The following is a 21787-nucleotide window of genomic DNA, read 5'->3' as shown; positions in this document are numbered from 1 at the left end:
TTTTTTTGTTTGTTTGTTTAAATAGAAGTTTTAGATTTAGTGTTAGCTACAGAAACGCAATATACTGAATTAAAAAAACAATAAGGACTGAACATTTCCAGATCATACATACACAGTATCAAAATGCACTTGTGTGATAATATAAATTATTATTAAACTTTTACACAGTATAATAATGCACTTGTGTGATAATATAAATTATTATTAAACTTTTACACAGTATAAAAATGCACTTGTGTGATAATATAAATTATTATTAAACTTTTAAACAAAAAACAAACATTGTGGGATACTGGAGCTATTTGCAACATATCCAGAATTTCTCACCTAGGGAACACTAACTGTGTCTGACATGAAAGAACATGGGAAAGTGAATTCATTGTATCTCATTGGTTTCAGTCCAGCGTGTTAAATCTCCGATTTTGTGAGTAATGCTGTCATCAATCATCATCAATTTCTAGTTTCTAGTTTTTACACTTAATTGGTTATTTTAAATCAATTCCAATAAAAGTGACCCAAGGGGACAAACATGAATCCAGGAAAAAAGGATAATGGCAAAGAATTGATTATATAGTTAGTGACATTAATCAATGGTCTTGAGAACAGGAACGGGCAACCCTTACCCTTCCTAACCTGGGTCTAATTTAAGTCAAAGTCCATTACATTGCTTTACTTTATGCTGACTATGATGCAGCCAGATTTGTTTTTAATCCAGACTCTGTTTTTACCAATCTAACCTCCAGGAAGGTCTGTACTTCTTTCATGATGAACCTGGTATAGAATGGCCCTCCAGGACAGGAAACCCTGCTCTTGAATAATGCACAGCTTAAATAAAAAAGAATATCCATCCATATCTTTATGATAACCTTTTATTTATTTTCATAGTTATATGAAGACATATTGTTATAGTGAGTATCATATATATAATTTCCATTACACGAGAGTAGATGTTAAAACTTCATGCTGATTTGAACTCGGCTTTCGCCAAGATATATATATATATATATATATATATATATATATATATATATATATATATATATATATATATATATATATTTTTTTTTTTAATTCAGGTATACTTTGTACAGCTTTATTGTTGTTTCATCATTAGTCAAACAAAATCAGTCTGGTTTTGCATAATCTTGAGATGACCATTTTTAATCCTGAGTTTGCCTCTAGCTTTGATGGGCAGGGAGAATTACATAACCTGCCACACATTGACAAAGATGTATTGTTTAAACATGTTTCAAATTGTATTACAAAGTTTCCTTTTTATGTCACTAAATATTACGATTGAGTATTTAAAATTGTGGATGATAATAATAATAATAATAATAATAATAATAATAATAATAATAATAATAATAATAATAATAATAATAAAGTTGCTTTCATTTGACACAGGCTGTTACAATAAAACACATCACACATTCATTGGAAAACATTATATACAAAACATCCAGGTCTTTTACTAGTGTACAGGTCTTGTAAGCACATTGGATCAAATTGTAGTTTAACACAAGGTAAGCACTTAACACAGAAGACTACTTCACTACAGCAATTTGAATGTGTGTTTGGATTGTTCATAACCGGTGATGAAGACTCATTCAATAGACTCATTCAAAAGGAATCAATAGACAAACCTAGTTTTTCAGTACAGGCAATGTAATAAGTGATTTACTACGGCTTTCGAAAAAAAGCTAAATTAAAAAGTGTATTCTGTAATAAAATGCAAATACACATTTTGTATTAGTTAAATGATCAAATGTTTCTGAAATACAGGAATGATAATAAAAACAAAATCCTAATTAGGTATACAGGAACTAGTCTAATGAAAAACATTGCTTGAGGAAATGGCTCATATGTGTGTAGACGTGCTTAGTGGCTAAACCTCCAAGCCCATGGTCCTTGTCTGTATACCACTGAAACACAATAGAAAAATAAAACACATTAAGGGCATGACATTATTACAGGATTTTTTTTTCTTCTTCTATTTTGCCTTAGTCAGTTACTGCAAACAATAGAAACAATTCTTTCAGTGAAAGTAATGACAATTCATATCCAGCATAACAGTTTAAAGAGAATAAAAACATAAGAACATTCATACATGTAGTTGTATAGCGCTGTATAAAACTCTTCTACAACATGCAACATGCCACTTTGGCTTGAATGGTGCAAAGAATGTCTTCAAGGAACTTTTTTTATGATTGGAAAAAAATATATACTGTCTAGAGTTTTGGATGGATGGATGGATGGATTACAATATGGAGGCAGACACTGGGGCCCCCCTGTCTTCACTGCATTGTGGCATTGTAGCTTTCCAAGCTGCCGGTGGCTGAATATTGATTAGGCATCATTTGTTGGCATGTCCTGGTAGTAATCAATGCACGTGGATATTGGGGCATTGTAAGTGAACATCATCACATGCTTTTGATTTACCCTCAGATGAGGGATGAGCTGGAGTATCATATTCACCAGCACCCCTTATTATTATTATTATTATTATTATTATTATTATTATTATTATTATTATTATTATTATTATTCATTTCTTAGCAGATACCCTTATTCAGGGCAACTTACAATTGTTACAAGATATCACATTATTTCACATTATACACATTATACATTATTATTTTACATACAATTACCCATTTATACAGTTGTTTTTTTTTTTTTTTGTTTTTTTTTTTAATTTAGTAGGTGCCAATTATTTGAATTATTTTCTCCCCAATTTGGAAATGGCCAATTATTTTTAGGCTCAGCTCACCGCTACCACCCCTGTGCTGACTCGGGAGGGCGAAGACGAAAACATGCTGTCCTCCGAAGCGTGTGCCGTCAGCCGACTGCTTTTTTTCACACTGCGGACTCACCATGCAGTCCGGCCAGACTACAGGGGTCGCTGGTGCGTGGTGGGCCGAGGACACCCTGGCCGACCTAACCCTCCCTCCCCCAGGGTGGCGCTCGGCCGCCCCCTGGAAGCTCCCGTCCTCGGTCAGCAAAGGAATAACCTGGACTCGAACTTGCGACGTCCAGACTATAGAGCGCATCCTGCACTCCACGTGGAGCGCCTTTCCTGGATACCCCACTCGGGAGCCCCATACAGTTGGGTTTTTACTGGAGCAATCTAGGTAAAGTACCTTGCTCAAGGGTACAGCAGCAGTGTCCCCCACCTGGGATTGAACCCACGACCCTCCGGACAAGAGTCCAGAGCCCTAACCACTACTCCACACTGCTACCCTGACACAGTTACGTGTTGCACTGGTAAAATGTAGTCACTATGATTTCAGTTTAGAAATAATTAAAAAGAATACCATTGCTTGGAAATCCACTTCTTCGTCAACGAGTGCCTTCGAAATCTGTGCAGCTTGCTGAAAATGCACATTATCTAAAAGATAATATTAGAACAAATATGTATTAATGTAAAATGATGAACACAATTCTTGAGACAACTAGAAATAACTATGGTATGTAAAAAACTATTATGATAAGTTATTTTGTGTGTATATCTATCTATCTATCTATCTATCTATCTATATATCTATCTATATATCTATCTATCTATCTATCTATATATATATATAGATAGATAGATACACAGTATGCTCTTATTGATGTAAGCATTCGTAGCATAAACAAGGCGGTAAGCAGTGGAAGGATAACCAAGTTGTCCAAAGGCCTGATTGTTATTGATGCGTCCGCTCATGACATCCGACACAAGTACCGAAAGTCGCGGTTTTTCATGACATATCCTCTATTAGTAGTGAATTCAAACAGTACCATTGTTTAAATAATACAAACAGTTCAGGTTAGTCTATATCTATCAGTAGAAAAGGATAGTATTTTAAGGATTGAAATGATGGTGGTATTAAGATCTGCCACTGTTTAGATCAACAGAATCGGTGACATTTCTCATATTATTATAATATTGATACTGTTAGTGAAAATTACGTACACAAAACCAGTCTGATACAAAGAGGTATCCTGTATAAGATATTCAAGATGTGTTTTAGCTTGCTCAGTATAAAAAGGTTTTTCACTGGTTGAAATATTATATAGATTTGACTTTAGACTGACACTCACCATCTGCAGTTCCATGGACAAGAAGATAATCAACAGATTTGAAATACTTTGCCCTGCTTGTTACAGTGGAATTCTACAGAAATGTCAAACAAACAGAATCTTTCAATAACGTTTGATTGAGATAGGCACAATCAAAACCAGAAATTATTCATTTGTATTCTTTTGTCAAAAGTTATTATCAATGTTTAGAGAGTCCCTCACTGTTTGTTTGTGCTCCCTTCAGAACGTTATGTGAACAATGCCATGATGTGTAATTCACTAAACGTGTAGATGAGCAGGGAAAGCTAACTGCATGATTTGCAGCATCAATTCTGAAGTAGAACAAAAATCATTTCTAAATACTACATTTCAGGATTTTCATAAAACAGACAGCTTACACACAAGTTTCATCACAAATTCCTCAGCACTTCAACAGCTATATTAACAGTTATTCAAGAAACAGGTGTTCTGTTTAGAGTTTCTAAAAAGCCCATTAATCTCTCTAAAAAAATCAATGCAAAAACAACAATGAAAATAAAGAACTTACAAGATAGTGTTGAAGATTGTCAGACGCAACAGGCATACCCATATAACGCTCAGTATACATTGAATCTAAAAATGTTGTTAAAAGAAACATCATATTTGTGAAAGTAAATTCTTTTTAATTCAACTATAGTGATAATGTATCAATAAACATAGACTTTTTAAAGTGGAATTGGGCTCTGAAACATTATTAGTTTCAAAGTATTAATCAAAGTAGCATATATATATATGGCCAAATGTTTTGTATTACCTAGAATTTTAGGACTGAGACATTATATATATATATATATATATATATATATATATATATATATATATATATATATATATATATATATATATATATATATACATAATTTAGATATTTTATTTAACATCATGTAATCAAAGAAACTACAAAATGATATTGCTATATTGCATAACAGTTTTTTGTAATGTATATGGCAAACTGCAAAGCAGCATGTAATTCAATATGTTAACGGAACATTATTCAGCAGGTTTCATTCAACTTTATGAAGCAAAATTAGTTAATTATATAGGGTGATGCAAAACGTGGCCATAGCTGAACTGTATATTATTTTCTCAATAAATGATTTGCCTACCGTAATATTCCCATTTAGAAACAGGGGCTACTGCCATGCCACACTTGAACACACCACTTCCAGAACCAAGAACCATAGATGTGACATATCCACCATATGACTAGAAGAAAACAGGTATTAATACAGTGAAATAGTCTCGATCTGAATCACAAACTCTAGCCGATGAACCATTCTTTTTTATATTAATCTTAAATTGACTTTGTTGCATCTGCTATGGCAGTACATATCAATGTTCTCTTTAAATTAGCACAACAAAGAGACGCCAACTTACCCATCCCCAAATGGCCATCCTTTCTTTGTCAATAAAGCCCATATTTATAAACTCTCTAAACAAGAACAGATGTTTTTGTTAGATACTTCCTAGTACCTAGAGTATTTACCTTGACTTAAATACATACTTCCTATTGCATCTAGTATTTCAGGACTGTAAAGTTATGACAGAAGCTTTCTTATTCAGTTTCACCTCTGTATTTGCTCTTACTTCTTATTTTACTGCTTCCCCTTTTGCTCTGTTGGAGATAATTTCATTCAATTGGAATACGCCGATATACTGCAAGCTGATATCAATACAATACAATAGATGAGCTGATATCTCAGACGAAAAATACAACAGAAAGCTCCAGCTACTCCCATGTAAGTTAATGTAAAATAATAATTGCTAAGAAAACTCATTGCTTAGTACACCCTGTACCCGTTGATCACGTTAATAAATCATTATTTGAATTAAGTAAGCACCATACACTCATTGACTGGTTTGCTAGGGGTGTTTGGGATTCACTGACCTTGCTGCTGTAATCTGATCTTCTACTTCTAGTGTTCCAAGTTTTCGGTATATTGCATGCATGATCTCATCACCTTGGTAACCACTTCCCCTTCCGTCAAAACTGGCAACAACAATCTGCTCAGTGCTTGCGAGGTATGTAGCCCAGTTGAGTCTGAAGCGATTGTCTACTTTTTGACTGCATGGTCCAGCATACCTGAAATATATATAGTTTATGAATACAGTATATACATGTGCATGCTATTACCTTTACTGAGTGTCCTAGTACTAATGCAGCAAGTTTATTATCAAGATTGCTGTCCCACAACCTTAAGTTAACTAGAACACATACGAAAACTACTGCCTGTAGCATGAATAAACCTAAATTATTATATACAATAAATTAATACATAACAAAATCTTATTTGGACCAGGTGGTGGCTGAGTTAATAGACTTCTGGACGGACAATTGTTATATACTACCAATGCAGAAAGGCTGGCTGATGTATTTTCTTTCCCTTTTACCCCTAAAAATGTATTTCTGCCACGTTGACTACCTAGACATTATCATCACTCCCCCCTAGGTCATTCTCTTCTGATGAAGTATTTTAACAAGCAAGAGATAAACATGTACTCACACATCAATTAGTAGAGGATATTTCTTAGATTTGTCAAATAGAGGTGGGTATGTCAACTGAAACCAAAGCTCTGCAGAGGGAAACATATATTTACTGTTAAATTTACCACTAATCAGGAAGTTCTAACCAGTAATTGTGACTATTTTAAGCACTTTGTTTTCATTTTTTGTCTTTGAGAACAATGGTGTAGCTGTAAATGCCATCAGGAACTAAACTATTATACTAATACAAGACACTAATCCATTGTTATTTTTAGTATTCTATATATCTTATGATTGTACAAGTGTTTAACGTTATGGATGCCGTACAGCTTGTAAATCACAGTCTGGTTCTGAAAACACTATAAAAATCTTACTTACTGAAATTGCCCATCTTAATAGTTCCATGCTCTGTTCTTGGCATGTGGAACTCCTCAAGAATGCTTTGCAAAGCACTGTTGTCTTCAAGAACCCTAATCTCTAAAAAAGTGATCAAAATTACAGTATGTTATAATATTTACAGTACTTATAATGCATGTCATTTTAAAACATAACAGGTCATATTCATATATGTTTTGCTCCAGGACAAAGTTTGCACCATGTTTTCCAATTAAAGTTGATCTTCATTCTTACCCACTGTGAGTGAATAGAACTCTGAGTCAGTTACTACTCTATTGCTCCGGTCCACTTGTATATAATATTGATCATTAATTGTGTAGACTGCATTAACAACACCAAATTGAGTCAGCAGAACTTGGCAGTGGAGCAAAAGCTTTGTACCAACATATTCAAAAGGCTACTATAGTAAAAATGAATATTAAAGATACCATACCTTTACTGGTATTATCATAAAGTTTAAAAATAGGTAATCCAGGTCCTGTTAAACATAAGAAGAAATTAGGTGTGACTCATAGCTTTACTTAAGTGTATTTCATGAACCAGATATACGTGAAATTATATATCTATACATAATGAAGAAAAAAGTAATCTGATAAACTGAAAATTCACCATGTGAATAATAGCTACAATGTTTCCGGCTTCCGCCTCCTTCAGATAGACACACAATTTTGATATTTAAAGTGATCAAAATACAATAAAAGCTGTTACATTGCATGTTTCGTATTTATACTCTAAAGTGATGCGGTTGTCTAGTTAAAATTAGTAATTCATATCAGTATATTATTCCTATCTTTTTAAAGTTTGATATTCATTCATATTTAGCTTCTAATGTAGTACATACAGTTACCACAGTTGTACTGCATTTGATGTACAATATCATTCTGAATCACTTGTTTTACAGTTAACTCACCATAACAATCCATGCGATAATATTTTGCATTTTTGCTGAAGTAAGCCGAGTTATACTGACATCTGTCTTGGTTTACAGTGCATGTAATGCATTTTATAGAGGAGGGACTGCTTCCAATAACAAACCTAATCACCATAGCAGAAAACAGAATAAAACATCAGTTCAGGAATAATACAATTATTATAATAGTCGTAGTAGTAATAGTAGTAGTAGTAGTAGTATTTACATTTTTTTTAATGCAGCTGTCTTTTACTTCAATTTTCAAAATATATTTTTAAATGAAGTACAAAAACTTTTGGTGCAGTTTGGTGTTATTTTTTTCATAATATATGTACAGTATTTGACCTAACAAACACATATTTTTGTACCAGTTCTAATAATGATTTTAAGTGTTAAATTGTTAAAAAACATACTTGTATAGGTTTCTGCCACCTGGAAATTGTCCATATTCATTGCTGACATAGTATCTGTAAAAAGTCATTTAAAAAAAATATCTTTAGAGAATGACTTTGACCCTGCCTTGCACATGATGTTTTTGACATTGGCATTACATAATGTGTCATGTATAACACACTTGAATGCAAGACATATCCTGTGTGACTGGCCCTGATGGCATCATAAGAGATCAGCATTATTTTTTTACAACATGGTAGAATTTGATTTTAAGCTCATTGTTAGTCCTATGTAATTGTTACCTTGTTTTTCTTATTGAAAATGCTTCATTCTTATTCATTTTTATGTAATAAGATGACAACAAATATAAACAGATTTTTGTTTTTCACACTGTGAAACAAAATGAAATAGCATGCAGTATTCAGCACGGTCATCACTGCAGGGCTCTGGACTCTTGACCGGAGGGTCGTGGGTTCAATCCCAGGTGGGGGACACTGCTGCTGTACCCTTGAGCAAGGTACTTTACCTAGATTGCTCCAGTAAAAACCTAACTGTATAAATTGATAATTGTATGTAAAAATAATGTGATCTCTAGTAACAATTGTAAGTTGCCCTGGATAAGGGTGTCTGCTAAGAAATAAACAATAATAATATATCTCTACTAGATATGTAGATTTTTTTCTCTCTACCTATACTGAACATCATGAAGTTTATCCTCCTAAAATGTAATTTGATCTCTGATGTTTTGAAAAACAATTCCATGATTGCAGCCTGGTACCTTAATGTAAATCAAGATGCTGCACACAGACTCCATGCATTGGAAATTTCCGCTTGGGCAATATTACAGGCTATAATAAACTTTTTAACTGGAACATGGTGGTTACCCTAGGGCATTAGGCTGTGGTCTTGGCAGGCAGTGGCGTAAAGACTGCCATGTGTGATTTGTGTTCAAATTTCAGTCTCCAGTGCTTTATTGTACTTCATATTTAATTTCAACACCAGGTTAAAAAAACGTTTAAAAGGAAAATTGTGAAAGTAGTAGGTACCATGCAAAACCAGCATTCTCCTTTATAAATAAAATACTTACAGTGCATCTTGTGTTAGTTTTGATATGTATATGACTTCCCACTGTCCAGATGTAATGGCAGTACGCTGCTGCAAGAATCAAATAAAATCATGTTTTACATGTTTGCCTGGCTACTTTGACTGATTCCTATTGCTTGTGGGTTTGCCAACTAAGACATTGGAGCAACAACTTTCTAGATCCACTTATAAAACATCTAAAGATGTGTTAGTAAAGGTTTTAATTACTATAAATAAGGAATACCAGTTTATTACAGGAACATTTTAATGACACATGCTGTGTTATAAAGTAATAATCATTTTTAAGAAGTGTCATGCATGTAATACAATAATATTTGATAATTAACTTCTTGCCAGTTTTATACAGTTCAAATCACTTTATTTTACAGTCAACCTTCATATGGTCTGGAGTACCCAATACTGTGAACTCTCTCCAAAAGTATAAAAATGAAAGGCACTTACTGATGTCCCGTTCACATGTTGAATGTGTTTATATCCTTCTTCGTTGCTGTATATCTTGTAGAAACTTATGTTGTCTGCTGCAAAGAAGGGTTCTAATGGCTGAAACTGAAAGAGGAAAATACATATGGTATCAAAATGACATTAGTAATGCATGTTTTTTTATTAGAAACAGTCTTGTTCATCTCAAGAAGGGATGGGTGAATAGGGGCGGGCGCACATACTCTCAGAAGTTAATATATTAAATAAATGTTCTTTATACAACATTATGATGGCAAAGCACCATAAGAGACATTTTATGTAAGCTTCAGTAGCTAATTCGCAATGATGCATTTTGTACAACTGTATTTTCACCTATTGTTGCATTTCAATGTGAATCTATAATACAAATGTGTTTTCAGTAACATAACTACTACAATGACATTAGAGTAAAATATACAATGCAAAGGTCATTTTTACAATATACAGTATATGAATATTTTAAAATTATAAAGTATATAGATCCATTTGTGGAGTAACAGTTTGCTTTCTAAGCTTCCTTTCTTTACAAATATGTCATTCAGAAGCAAAGATTATTAAAAAAATATATATGATTTTAGAGTGTTTGATTGTTCATATTCTTGTATATGTAATCAATTATTCCACTTACGTGACCAATCCAGCCAGTTTTACTTTCTTCAATATGTTGTTGAGTCTAAAAATACAAAAGGCATTAATTTATGTAGCATTGGTTTGTGTTTCATTATTTCTCATTTTTTATTATTTTGTCAAGAGTAGTGCATTAGCAATAGTAAAAGTAACGTACCGCTGGGCAGTTCCATTTGTTTTGGTTGGCTTGGTAATCACAGATTGCTAAGATACCATAGTTCTGCTCCCTTTTTGACCATTGTATTGCAATGCGTTCATCAGTTACCCATGTGACAGTACATAAATAGTGGTCACTACAAAAATACAACAAATATATTAAAAAGATGCTTTAAATATACATTCTGTAGTGTACATGTGCAGTGCCAGCATAAAACCATCTTTAAATCAAATAAATTATATTCTCTTTAAAGGAGTGCTGGCCAGCCCTTTCAAACCCACATTCTTACCAGCAGCATTATCACTGGTACTTCTTCTTGTGTTAAAGGTCTTTTGGTTCTTTTCTTGTATTTTTCAATTCAATTTGGAATATGCACATATTACTTTCATTCAGTAAATGCAGATTCTTTCAAATACTACACTTTATAAAAAAAAAAAAAAAACTGAATCTGTTTCCTCCTGGCATCTTGGCCAAATTTGAAATGTGGCACCGCTATGCTTATAGCAGCTTTTTAAAGAAGGTACCAAATAACTAGTGTTCTGCGTTTCTGGTTTTTATCTTTAAAAATAATCCAGGAATCCAGTCCTGTCCCATACTCCACATCTCAGTGGACGGGGAGGTGGGACTGGTCTTCTCCTATCTCCCTCCTTACTCTTTTCTGTCCCCTCTGACCTCTCTGCACTCTCTGTTAACACCTTTGAATTTTATGCTGTCCAACTAACCTCTCCCTGTCAACTCCTGCTAATTGTACTGTACCGTCCCCCTGGACCTCTCACTCACTTTCTCGATGAACTCGACTACTTCCTCTCCTCCCTCCCCTCTGTCTACACCAACTGTTCTGTTAGGTGATTTCAATATCCATCTATCCAACCCCACCCACTCTGCCTGATTCCTTCCTCTCCTTCAGTCCTTCAACTTCTCTCTCTCTCCATCCCCTACCCACAAAGCTGGCCGTCAACTGGACCTCACCTTCTCCAGGGCCCTCCACCCTCTCCGTCACCCCTCTGGACCTCTCTGATCACTATTTTCTCTGTCTCTCCCCTCTCTCCCTACTCCACCTACCCCCACTCCCCCTCTGTCCTATTGACCCCTTCTCTCAACTCTCTGTATACTCTACCACCTCCACCTTCTTCCCCTCCCTCACCACCTCCCTCGACTCCCTCTGTCCCCTAACTTCCCGACCTGCCTGCCCCTCCCTTCCCCAACCCTGGCTCTCCTCTGTGCTCTGCTCGGCAAGAACCGAACTGCGCTCTGCTGAAAAGAAATGGAATAGAACCAAACTCCCTGCTGCCCTAGACCTCTACCGCTCCCTCCTCTTTTCCGTCTCTTCTACTCTCTCCTCTGCTAAATGCTCCTATTTCCAATCTATTATCCAATCCTCCAGTAACAAACCCAGAAACTATTCTCTACCTTCTCCTCCCTCCTCAACCTTCCCCAGTTTACCAGATAAAGCATCACCATTTTCTGTCAAATATTTACGATTAAGATTGTCGGTTTTAGCTGATGGACAGACAGTACTGTTGCACAAAGTCACCAATACATACCTCTCTGCAATAAACAGTGGCTGTCCAGCAAAGCACAGCTCTCTGACAAACTGATTAACACAGTCATTCTGTGCCTTCTTTTTATTAAAGTCTGTGTAAAAGCTACATAAATGGATTGCTTGTCTCTCAGTTCACTTTCTTGTTTTAGTTTAATGTGTCACTTATTTTTCAGTATGTTCTTTTATTGTCAGTGCGAACATGTACCTCAGTATGCATTAGTATTTGCAGCGCTATGCATCCTCTGCCTCATCTGACCCATTTCTGCTATTTTTGCTTTTTTTACACTTCAAAACATTCATTTTATTTTGAATATTCATAAACTGATTTATGTTTTCTCCCCATTCCTCATTCACTAAAAATATTATATTTTTGTGCAAGTATTGTCTATACGCTAATAACGGATTCATCTTCCACAAGCAATACACACTGGACAGTGGAGAATTAAGAAGTACTAAAAGAAACTAAAATTAAATCACAAACATTTTGATAATAAGTCCTTTGAAGACATGGAAAAGGACTTTGCGTATAGAAACTAAAATGACAAATGGTTCGAAGATATTAAAAAAAAAACTTCTGGTCAAAACGTTTGTCATTTAATTTATTTTAGTATTTCTAGGATTCAATATAATAAGAAATTATATTAGTAATGTTAATGTACTGTACCGTACCTTGAACCTATTGTAGGTGGTACATCAACTTCTGTGATTTGTGAAGTGTTAGTCGTGTCTACGACAAATAACTTTGCTGTAGGAATGGTAGAGCCCGCCTGAATACAAGAAGACAAACCATAACATAAAAAACAAGAGTCAGCATTCAATGTCTAACTTCAACACAACCTATTATTCATCAACGTGTTCAATATGGTTGAATTTGTACGGATTTCTGACAAGTCTACAATGAAAACAGTTTAAATGACCTTGAATTCAGTCTACTATTAAATTCTACAGGTGTGATTTTATTTTTTTTTTGTTCTGTACAATATCACCTTGATAGATGTATTTTGACATTAAACTTCTGTTCTCCCTGATTCATTTTTTACTGAAAGATAGAAAATGTCAACTGGACATCTGTGTCCCTGTAGGTGCTATCTCACCAGTTTACACTTACAAAGATCACTCTTTTACACAGTATTAAGACCTTGGGATGCCCCTAAGCTAGTAAAAAAGCAATATGTATGAACTAGTCTTATGTGCTGTACACAGCAATTTCAATATATTATAAACTGTTATTATATGTATAGACATTTTAAGGATTTCAGTAATGTATCATACCTTGGGATACGGAATATGCACTGTATTTGGGTACTGTTCTTCTCCGTAAAACGAGTACTCAATAGTGTGCACCTCTGTATCATTAAACTGTGCATAAGCTAGAAATGTTCCAGTTGGAGACCACCACATGGCATTGTTTGATGAGAACATTTCCTCTGTAGCAATACAAATTTAAGCAGAATTAAACATAATTTATTTTGAAAAGGAAATGCAAATCCACAGCTTGGGTAAAGAAGTTAAATGTACCCTTACATATTTTTTTTTATTTTTTTTATCACAGATATGAAGTAAATGTTGCTGTTATACATGTAGTTATGTGTGGAGTGCTCTGCGTTTGCACCAGATTATGGAGCGTAAAGTTGTTGCAAATCATGCAAACTTGAGAATACAAAGGTGTAGTGACAAGCAATTGCGTTTGACATTTACCTGCCCCAGCCAGGTTATTTTTGATTGATTACTAGCAGTATATCAAGAACAGACAGCATTCAGGTCAGGTAAGTGGACAGCATGTTGGACAGTTAGTTTTTTCAGATACAGTAGTTGGTGTTATTATTATAATACAGAACTCCCAAAGACACTTCGACTACCCTAAAAATGCCCTAGCAAATAAAACAAGTTAAAAGCTAAGTAAATGAAGATAATTAATACTGCATTTTAGATTTTTTTAGGATTATCATATTTTTCAACTCTGTAAAATATAGTCAATGTTGGAAATCATATTGCAATCCAATTCTGTCAACTGCTGTATAACAAAACACATTCATATACACTGTAAGAAACTGAGTTATGTGTCACACACAGGAAGCAAGTGAACAGGCCTACATGTTCATTATTGGTCTGATAATAATGGCCCTTCTTGTTCCATGCCACCTGTCTTTCTGAACAGTATTTTGGCTTACAGTACAGTATGTTTACAGTTATTTACAGGAACAACAAACTAGTTTAATTGTGAAATAAAAAGAAAACATCACAGAAAATGCTTCTGCAGTAAAGGAACATCGACCCTATTTTCATTTTATGGTATACTGAACAAAAATCCATAAATGGACAACGAGGCAGTGGGAGGCAAACGCATGGGACTTTACATCAGAGTTTCAATATCGCAACCATTTTTGCAAAATACGACCCTATATGTAAAATCTAATTTTTTAAATATTAGCATAAAAGGAAGTTACAACCTTTTCATTATTCATCTCATAAATCAGTATTTACCTACCCTCATACACCCAATCAGGAATGCCATTGAAAATTGTATTTTCTTCTCCGTCGATTGTTACTTTAACAGGTTGTGCACTTGGGACAGATTTTAAATAAACATTGTTTTTCCAAACATATGCCTGTTAAGAGATTTAAAAAGATTTAAAAAAAAATGTTCATGAACTTATTTGATTGAAATGTAAATAAACACCTAATGAAATACTTATCCACTATCTGCTAAGATAGATGCAGTAGTATATGTATGTAACAATTTTAAAATGGGCTGGTTTCACTTGCCAGTTTGTGTCCGATGGGAGACCACTCTATGTATTGGATTTCTTGTGGTAGATTGGCTTCCACAAATACCCTAAAAAAAAAGAAAAAACATTATTATTTTGTATCTAATGGCAAGGGACATATTGTATATTCTGATGGGGGTGGGGGACAAAATTAAAGTCAGAACCCTATTCATGAGACCTGAACATACCTCCCAAACCTCCCATATTCAGGGCGTCATCCCACACTCTCCAATTCAAGTAATAAAGAGGACATAGAAACTTACTTTTTGTCCAGATCATAAATACTATATGAAGCCGTGTATGAATGTCTCCATAGCTGTAAAGCAAGTTACAGACTAGCTGTTACTTTTGCACGACAGATGACTTAAATTCAACTTACTATCAAATACTTAAATGTATATTGAACAATGTAAGGCACTGCCAAATGAAGACGTTTTATATTGAATTTTACCTTTGAGTAATTGCTCTCCAAGCATACAAATTTCCGATCAACAGACACAAAATAATCGTTGGCTTCTACACAAGCCTAAAAAGCAGAAGAAACAAACTTAATACAAATATTTATTTTAAAAGAATGTATGGCATGTAAGGACATATTATATTAAATGGGTACTCACAAATGTGTCATTAGACAACAATGTTTCGCTCTCATTCGTCTCGACATTGTAAAGCAGAACGTTTCCCTCTTTATTTTTATGCAGATATTCACTTTCTATTGGGATATGTAAAAACAGAAAATGTTTTAATTCCTTTTTTTTAAGTTCTTTACTTGAACCAATTCTAGTATTCAAGTGCAATATAACAATATAACAAGTAGGCTGTATGGTCCAGTGGTTAAAGAAAAGGGCTTGTAACCAGGAGGTCCCCAGTTCAAATCCCACCTCAGCCACTGACTCACTGTGTGACGCTGAGCAAGTCACTTAACCTCCTTGTGCTCCGTCTTTCACGTGAGATGTAGTTGTAAGTGATTCTGCAGCTGAGGCATAGTTCACACACCCTAGTCTCTGTAAGTCGCCTTGGATAAAGGCGTCTGCTAAATAAACAAATAATAATAATAAATCAAAACAGACTTCATATAAGTGAAATAATTAACTGAAGCTTTGTGAATAGAACCCCAAAGTGTTTTGTAACACACTGAATCCAGAAAGATCCAGGAGAAGTGGTGTAAAATAAATGAACACTGTCAATAAAATCACAAAGATGGACCCCACATCTATTGTGACCACTTTGATTAATACCTGTAATAACGTACAGGACACATGCTGAGAAATCACGCCCCAGAAATGTCCCTTAAGCAACGATGTAAGAAGATCAGTATATAAAGACGATCTGTCTTTTCAAATAAAACTTTTCTTAGAAGGTTTTAATGTAAATAAATCCAAGAACAAATAAATAGACTAGAGGCCTGAGTAGATGAATATGACCACTACAGTACTCCATATGAAATAAAATGGTGTACGTATCTCCTCTGTTTGGTAGGGGTTTCAAAAAAACAATGAACATAATGTTATGGATGGATCTGTACTGTGCTCTTCATGATGTGATAATGTGATATGTCAGTAAGTGTTTTAGTAAGCCTACTGTATGTTGAGCAAACATGTTATACCAAACTACAATCTAGAATAACCTACAGTACCACTTTATCACCACTGCAAAATGTTAAAGGGATTGTAACTACAAAATCATTCCATAAATCTTACCTGTTTTGCACATCCATTCGCTAAAAAGGTCTCAAATCGACAATTTTCAGTTATGACAAACTTGTATTTCCATTGCTGCACTAGGTTAAAAAAAAGTTAGCAGTTTTTGTGCCTTATCTCAGGAAATTCCTCCTGGTGGAATAACCAAGGCAGTGTAACACTGAAAGCAAGTTTTCTTTAACCTAGGGTAGTAGCAGATATCATGAAGTATGTGTACTATGAACCACACATTTAATACCTACATAACAAATGGAAGTGCACAACACTTAATAATATTATTGGAAATTCACATCATTTGTTTCATGTCAACCAATATGTTTTATCTGTCCCTATGCATGTTCTTAGACACAGAAAAAAACAAAAACATAATAAGTTAAATCATTACCTGATATCCATCGCAGGTAATATGTCTTGTACCTGATGGTATCATTGAAATACTCTGCCAGTGTGAAGTTCTTGCGAGGGTTAATTTCCTGGTTTTCTAAAAACAAAACAGGTTATGCTTAAATCTAAATGTTCAGATAATAATAATAATAATAATAATAATAATAATAATAATAATAATAATAATAATAATAATAATAATAATAATAATAATACTGCAGACACATTTATATCCACTATCACATTTTATCAATGTATGTTGAACAGTAAAAGTATTTTGTAGTATGTAGTGCATTTTGCCATTTGCAACCATTTCCGAATAAACAGTAATTACCTTAATTAGTGAAACACAACTAAATGGGTGTTTACAGTTAAACAAAAGTGATATAAAGTCAGAATCCCAATATCTTTAAAAGGCTAGCATTTTGTGTAGTCCTAATTTTCAGTATCCTGGAGGAGAAGTATAAAAGTGGTTCACTCTGTGGGGTATTGGGTATTCCGAAGTATCAAAGGCAAGTTTAAAGTTCTTATTAATCAACCTTTTTTTTTTAATTCAACAACCACATCTGGATTTAAGGAATCTATTGATAGTGTGCTACAACTGTTTCAGTTTTGTTGCTTAATAAATATTTGCCAACTAAAACATTTTGACAGGTACTGACATTTCTCTGTTGAATATTCTGAAGCAAAGTGTTGTAAACCCAGGGGAAGTTACACAAGTTTATAGCTATAAGATGCAGGGCCTTACAGCTGCTGAAATAATCTTGGAAGTACACATATGCAGAAGAGAAATCTTTATGTGTCTATTTTTTATCACAGATATGTAGAAAGAGATGAAAGTAAGTTAAACTGACCATCAACCTGAACATAAAGAATGAACCCACACCATTTATCCAGTCCAATCTTAGGTTACTACACTACACTATACACCCTTTAGCAGGCAGCAAAGCCATATTTGGATCTGGAAGCTTCTACATTGAATTGGCTGTGGCATTTCTATTGAAGTCAATAAGTGTTGTATGTGTTAGCACATGACCTGCATTTTCAAGATTTTACAGAATTTATTTATGGCCTTTGTCATTTTAACCCTCTTAAACGTAATGTAAGGGTGGAGTTAAATAAATAAATAAATAAATAAATAAATAAATAAATAAATAAAAACAAATACAAAATGTAATTTATTACTTTGGTTCTTAGTGACATGAAAAGCAGCAATTGTCTTTACAGTCAAAGCTGCTTCAGCAAACTGTGTAACAGAATATCCTCAATTGAAAGAGTTAAAGAGGGTCACATGTCTAGTATTCTGGTTTAGTAATCTGAGTATTCCATTCATTCCTGAGTAATGTTATTCCTATTGCTGTTTGCTGTCCTACAACTGACTGCCAATGCATTCCACCTTATTAAACAGCAAAGCCATATTCCATATTAAGCAACTAACAACAAATGTTCTTCTTCCTGCCTGAAAAATACTGGGACAAGAGTGTTCTAAAACGTTTTCAGCTTCTGATGACTGTCCAAAATAATGATCGCTTCTCTCTCTTGTTAAAAGCTAGGCTTTAAATTAAAGACAGACGCTTGAAGAGGCCTCTGATAATTGGTTGGCGATACAACAATACCTTGTACACTACTGTTCCTTAAATACATTTAATCAAACAAACGTCCATGGTCATTGGAAATTGATCCAGCTTTTCACTGAAAAAAGGCATCTTTACTGCAGAGGTATAAACCGGACTGTTATAGCAAGAGGGGCAGTGTATCTTGAGAGTCCAGGTTATAATCTTCAAAGGCAGTTTATTGATAAGCACCATTTGGGGGAGGCACCTGCCACGCCAATAAAATGTAAATGATACCATTTCACCCCTAAAAATGCAAGATCCAAATGCAGAAAAGAAAACATGCTGCAATTTAAAAAAAAAAAAAAAACAGTGCTTGAAGTGCATTTACTGCATTGTTATCTTAAAAAAATGTCCACCCACAGGTGATCATTATCGGCTCAGTGATGAAACCATACAATTCTCCTTCAGATTGTGCAAAACACAAACTAACAAATACATAATAAACCAATTATATTATCGCTTCCATGTGTGCAAAATATTCAAGAAAATGAAAACATTTATTCCTAAATGTTAAACAGTGAACTAAATACATAACATACTGCCTGTTAGCACAACTGCAGGGATCGTTATCAAAGTGATGACGACAGCACTCACAGCCACCCCCAACAACACCTTGCAAATTGTCTAGAAAAGGAGAGCAAAAAGGGGGAGATTTACAAAAGTGCACACTTAACTGAGATACCCTTACTGGATCATAGAAAACCTCACAATTATACAATAAAATACAAAATAAGGTTTTATTTAATGTTTAATCAACTATTTTGTCATTAAACGGGGCTATTATTAAACACAATACAGAAACAGAAACTTATTATAACAGATCCACTATTTTATCAAAGAAACTGTGAAGACCACATTAGGAATATTACTAGTACAAACATGTATATGGGCAGGGTTAACCGTTTAGCATGCAAAGTTAACCATGGATGTATTAACTTTAGTTCAGTAACAACAGCAAGAGAAAACAGCAGTAATGTGTATTACCTTCATGTTATTTGTGCCGGACCTTGATCCGTATTTTCACTGCTGGAACGACCTACTTCTGGGTCTGATGAATCCCAGGACCGCTGACTTGTTGTGGTGGAGTGACAGAGACGTCTACACTTTGCTCAGAGTCATTCAGACGGTATATCAAAAGTTTAAAGCAGTGTATTTTAAAATTTCATTACCGTTCGTTAAATATTATCCAAACTATCAGTGAAAAGGGGATCATAAATTAAGGTGCAGAATCCAAATTAAAGTCCTCTAAAGTGCAATAATTTATGATTTCTTTACGGGACCACATAAATCGGGGCGTATGTAAAGAAGCGTTAAGAGGAACTAACACCAGCCGCACAGATGCAGTCAAATCTGTAGGCTAGTCGATTTGCAGTGTTGGAGTTAGTTACTTTATAGTTTCATTAAATATGAGGCACAACAGTTGCGATCAGCCGCAGTTTTGCATTCGCGTCACTGTTTACCTGAAACACGTACTGTGATTCAAAATATAAGTGTCATCACGAATAATCGTTTGAGTTTAAATATGCGTTTTTGCAAGAAAAAAAACTTGGTGTGAATTATTAAAAGGCGGTTGAGTAAATTATTTAAAACGTAAATTACATACAACTTGTAGACGGTACGAAATACAAAGCAGTTGCCGTGTGGTTTAGTGTAGTGACACATGTTTTTTATATAAAAAAAAAAAAAAAAAAAAAAATTAAATAGGGATGGGCTAAAACTTTTGGAACCCTGTGCGTTACCGTACAGTAAAATAGTAGGCTATTAAAAACAAAACAAAACAAAAAGCTACGTTTTAAGTGAAGAGCTGACAAAGCTGAATAAGGCTTTCCAGCACACACTGCTTAACTGGTACAGTAGGTGGGTTCACTTCAGAAAACATAAGTAGTCACCACCACAGGGCAGGACAGTGGGCAGCTGAGGATTTAAAAGTTCTCTGAAACAGCCTAGTATGCCTTAGATCAGTGGTTCTCAGTCCTGGTCCAGGGGACCCCCTGTGTCTGCTGTTACTTTTTATTATTTATTTCTTAGTAGATGCCCTTATCCAGGGCGACTTACAATTGTTACAATACATCACATTTTTTACATACAATAATATTATTTTTACACATTATTTTTACATACAATTACTCATTTATACAGTTGGGTTTTTACTGGAGCAATCTAGGTAAAGTACCTTGCTCGAGGGTACAGCAGCAGCGTCCCCCACCTGGGATTGAACCAACAACCCTCCGGTCAAGAGTCCGGAGCCCTAACCACTACTCCACACTGCTGCCCTATGTATGAAATAGAACTTGAAATCTCCAACTTCTTATGTTGTCTGAAGTGAACTCACCTACTGTACCAGTTAAGCAGTGTGTGCTGGAAAGCCTTGTCAGAACATGGGTGAAGTAAGAGCGCAGTGTTGGTCTTACCTGACAATTTCCCGCCCTTTTCGACTTTGTCAGCTCTTACTGTCACTTAAAACATAGTTTTTTGTTTTTAATTTCCATAATTTTTTTTTTTTTTTTTTTTTACTGGAATGCTGAGTTAAAATATCTGTATACATATGCAATGGAAATTACATCATTTTTTTCCATTGGTCATGTTAAGCTTTATGTGTAAGATGAACTAAACCACACATGCCAGGAAATAAAGTTAACATGCAAAACAGTACACAGTGTAAATAATGGTACAAGCTTACCATAAACGTTTTCTTTAAACATTTAATAATGCACTTATTTTACAGCCACGTGTACTGAACAGCCTTTTTTTCTTTGCATACTACTGTATAATTGAAATTAGTTGCATTCGCATTTGCCTCTGTGCGAACCTTACTGAACCAAGTGCTTCAAAGGGTTCAGACTGAGGTTCAAAAGGCTTCACTTTTCACTTCACTAGTTTTTAGACGTCATTTCAGAGAATAATGGTCCTGTCTTTGTATTAAAATGTGCTGTACAAACGTAGGACGAGCAAGCGTACTAAGTTAGTCTTATACTTCATAATACTAAGTTAGTCCTCCTGAACAGGATCATCTCACATCCGATTTGGTACGCTGCAATCAGGATCTTGTTTAGTCCTTTAGCGGATGATCCACCTGTGGTGATTATCTTCTGGTGCGCTGCAACCAGGATTAACAAGTGCACTAACTTTAGTCTGAGCAAG

At 34.6% G+C, this 21787-nt stretch overlaps 1 protein-coding gene across 1 annotated transcript; it reads right to left on the bottom strand.

The window, feature by feature from the left end:
• Positions 1 to 1065: 1065 nt before the first annotated feature.
• On the bottom strand, positions 1066 to 20278 carry LOC117411914 (dipeptidyl peptidase 4-like). Its single transcript, XM_034019770.3, has 26 exons — positions 19631 to 20278; positions 19186 to 19270; positions 17032 to 17127; positions 15564 to 15658; positions 15398 to 15472; positions 15210 to 15262; positions 14945 to 15014; positions 14667 to 14787; positions 13451 to 13605; positions 12848 to 12945; positions 10636 to 10771; positions 10480 to 10524; positions 9834 to 9938; positions 9376 to 9443; positions 8309 to 8362; positions 7896 to 8020; positions 7419 to 7463; positions 6968 to 7066; positions 6609 to 6678; positions 5993 to 6187; positions 5482 to 5536; positions 5211 to 5310; positions 4613 to 4677; positions 4087 to 4159; positions 3318 to 3391; positions 1066 to 1925 (listed from the first exon to the last, which is right to left on the bottom strand). Exons 1-26 carry the CDS (start codon positions 19634 to 19636, stop codon positions 1827 to 1829), a joined length of 2262 nt encoding a protein of 753 aa, XP_033875661.3. The 5' UTR covers positions 19637 to 20278; the 3' UTR covers positions 1066 to 1826.
• Positions 20279 to 21787: the final 1509 nt, after the last annotated feature.

This window comes from Acipenser ruthenus, chromosome 10 (assembly GCF_902713425.1).
Source record: "Acipenser ruthenus chromosome 10, fAciRut3.2 maternal haplotype, whole genome shotgun sequence".
NCBI lineage: Eukaryota > Metazoa > Chordata > Actinopteri > Acipenseriformes > Acipenseridae > Acipenser > Acipenser ruthenus.
The sequence above is the reverse complement of the archived record's forward strand: the minus strand, read 5'-3'. Positions and strand labels throughout refer to the sequence as shown.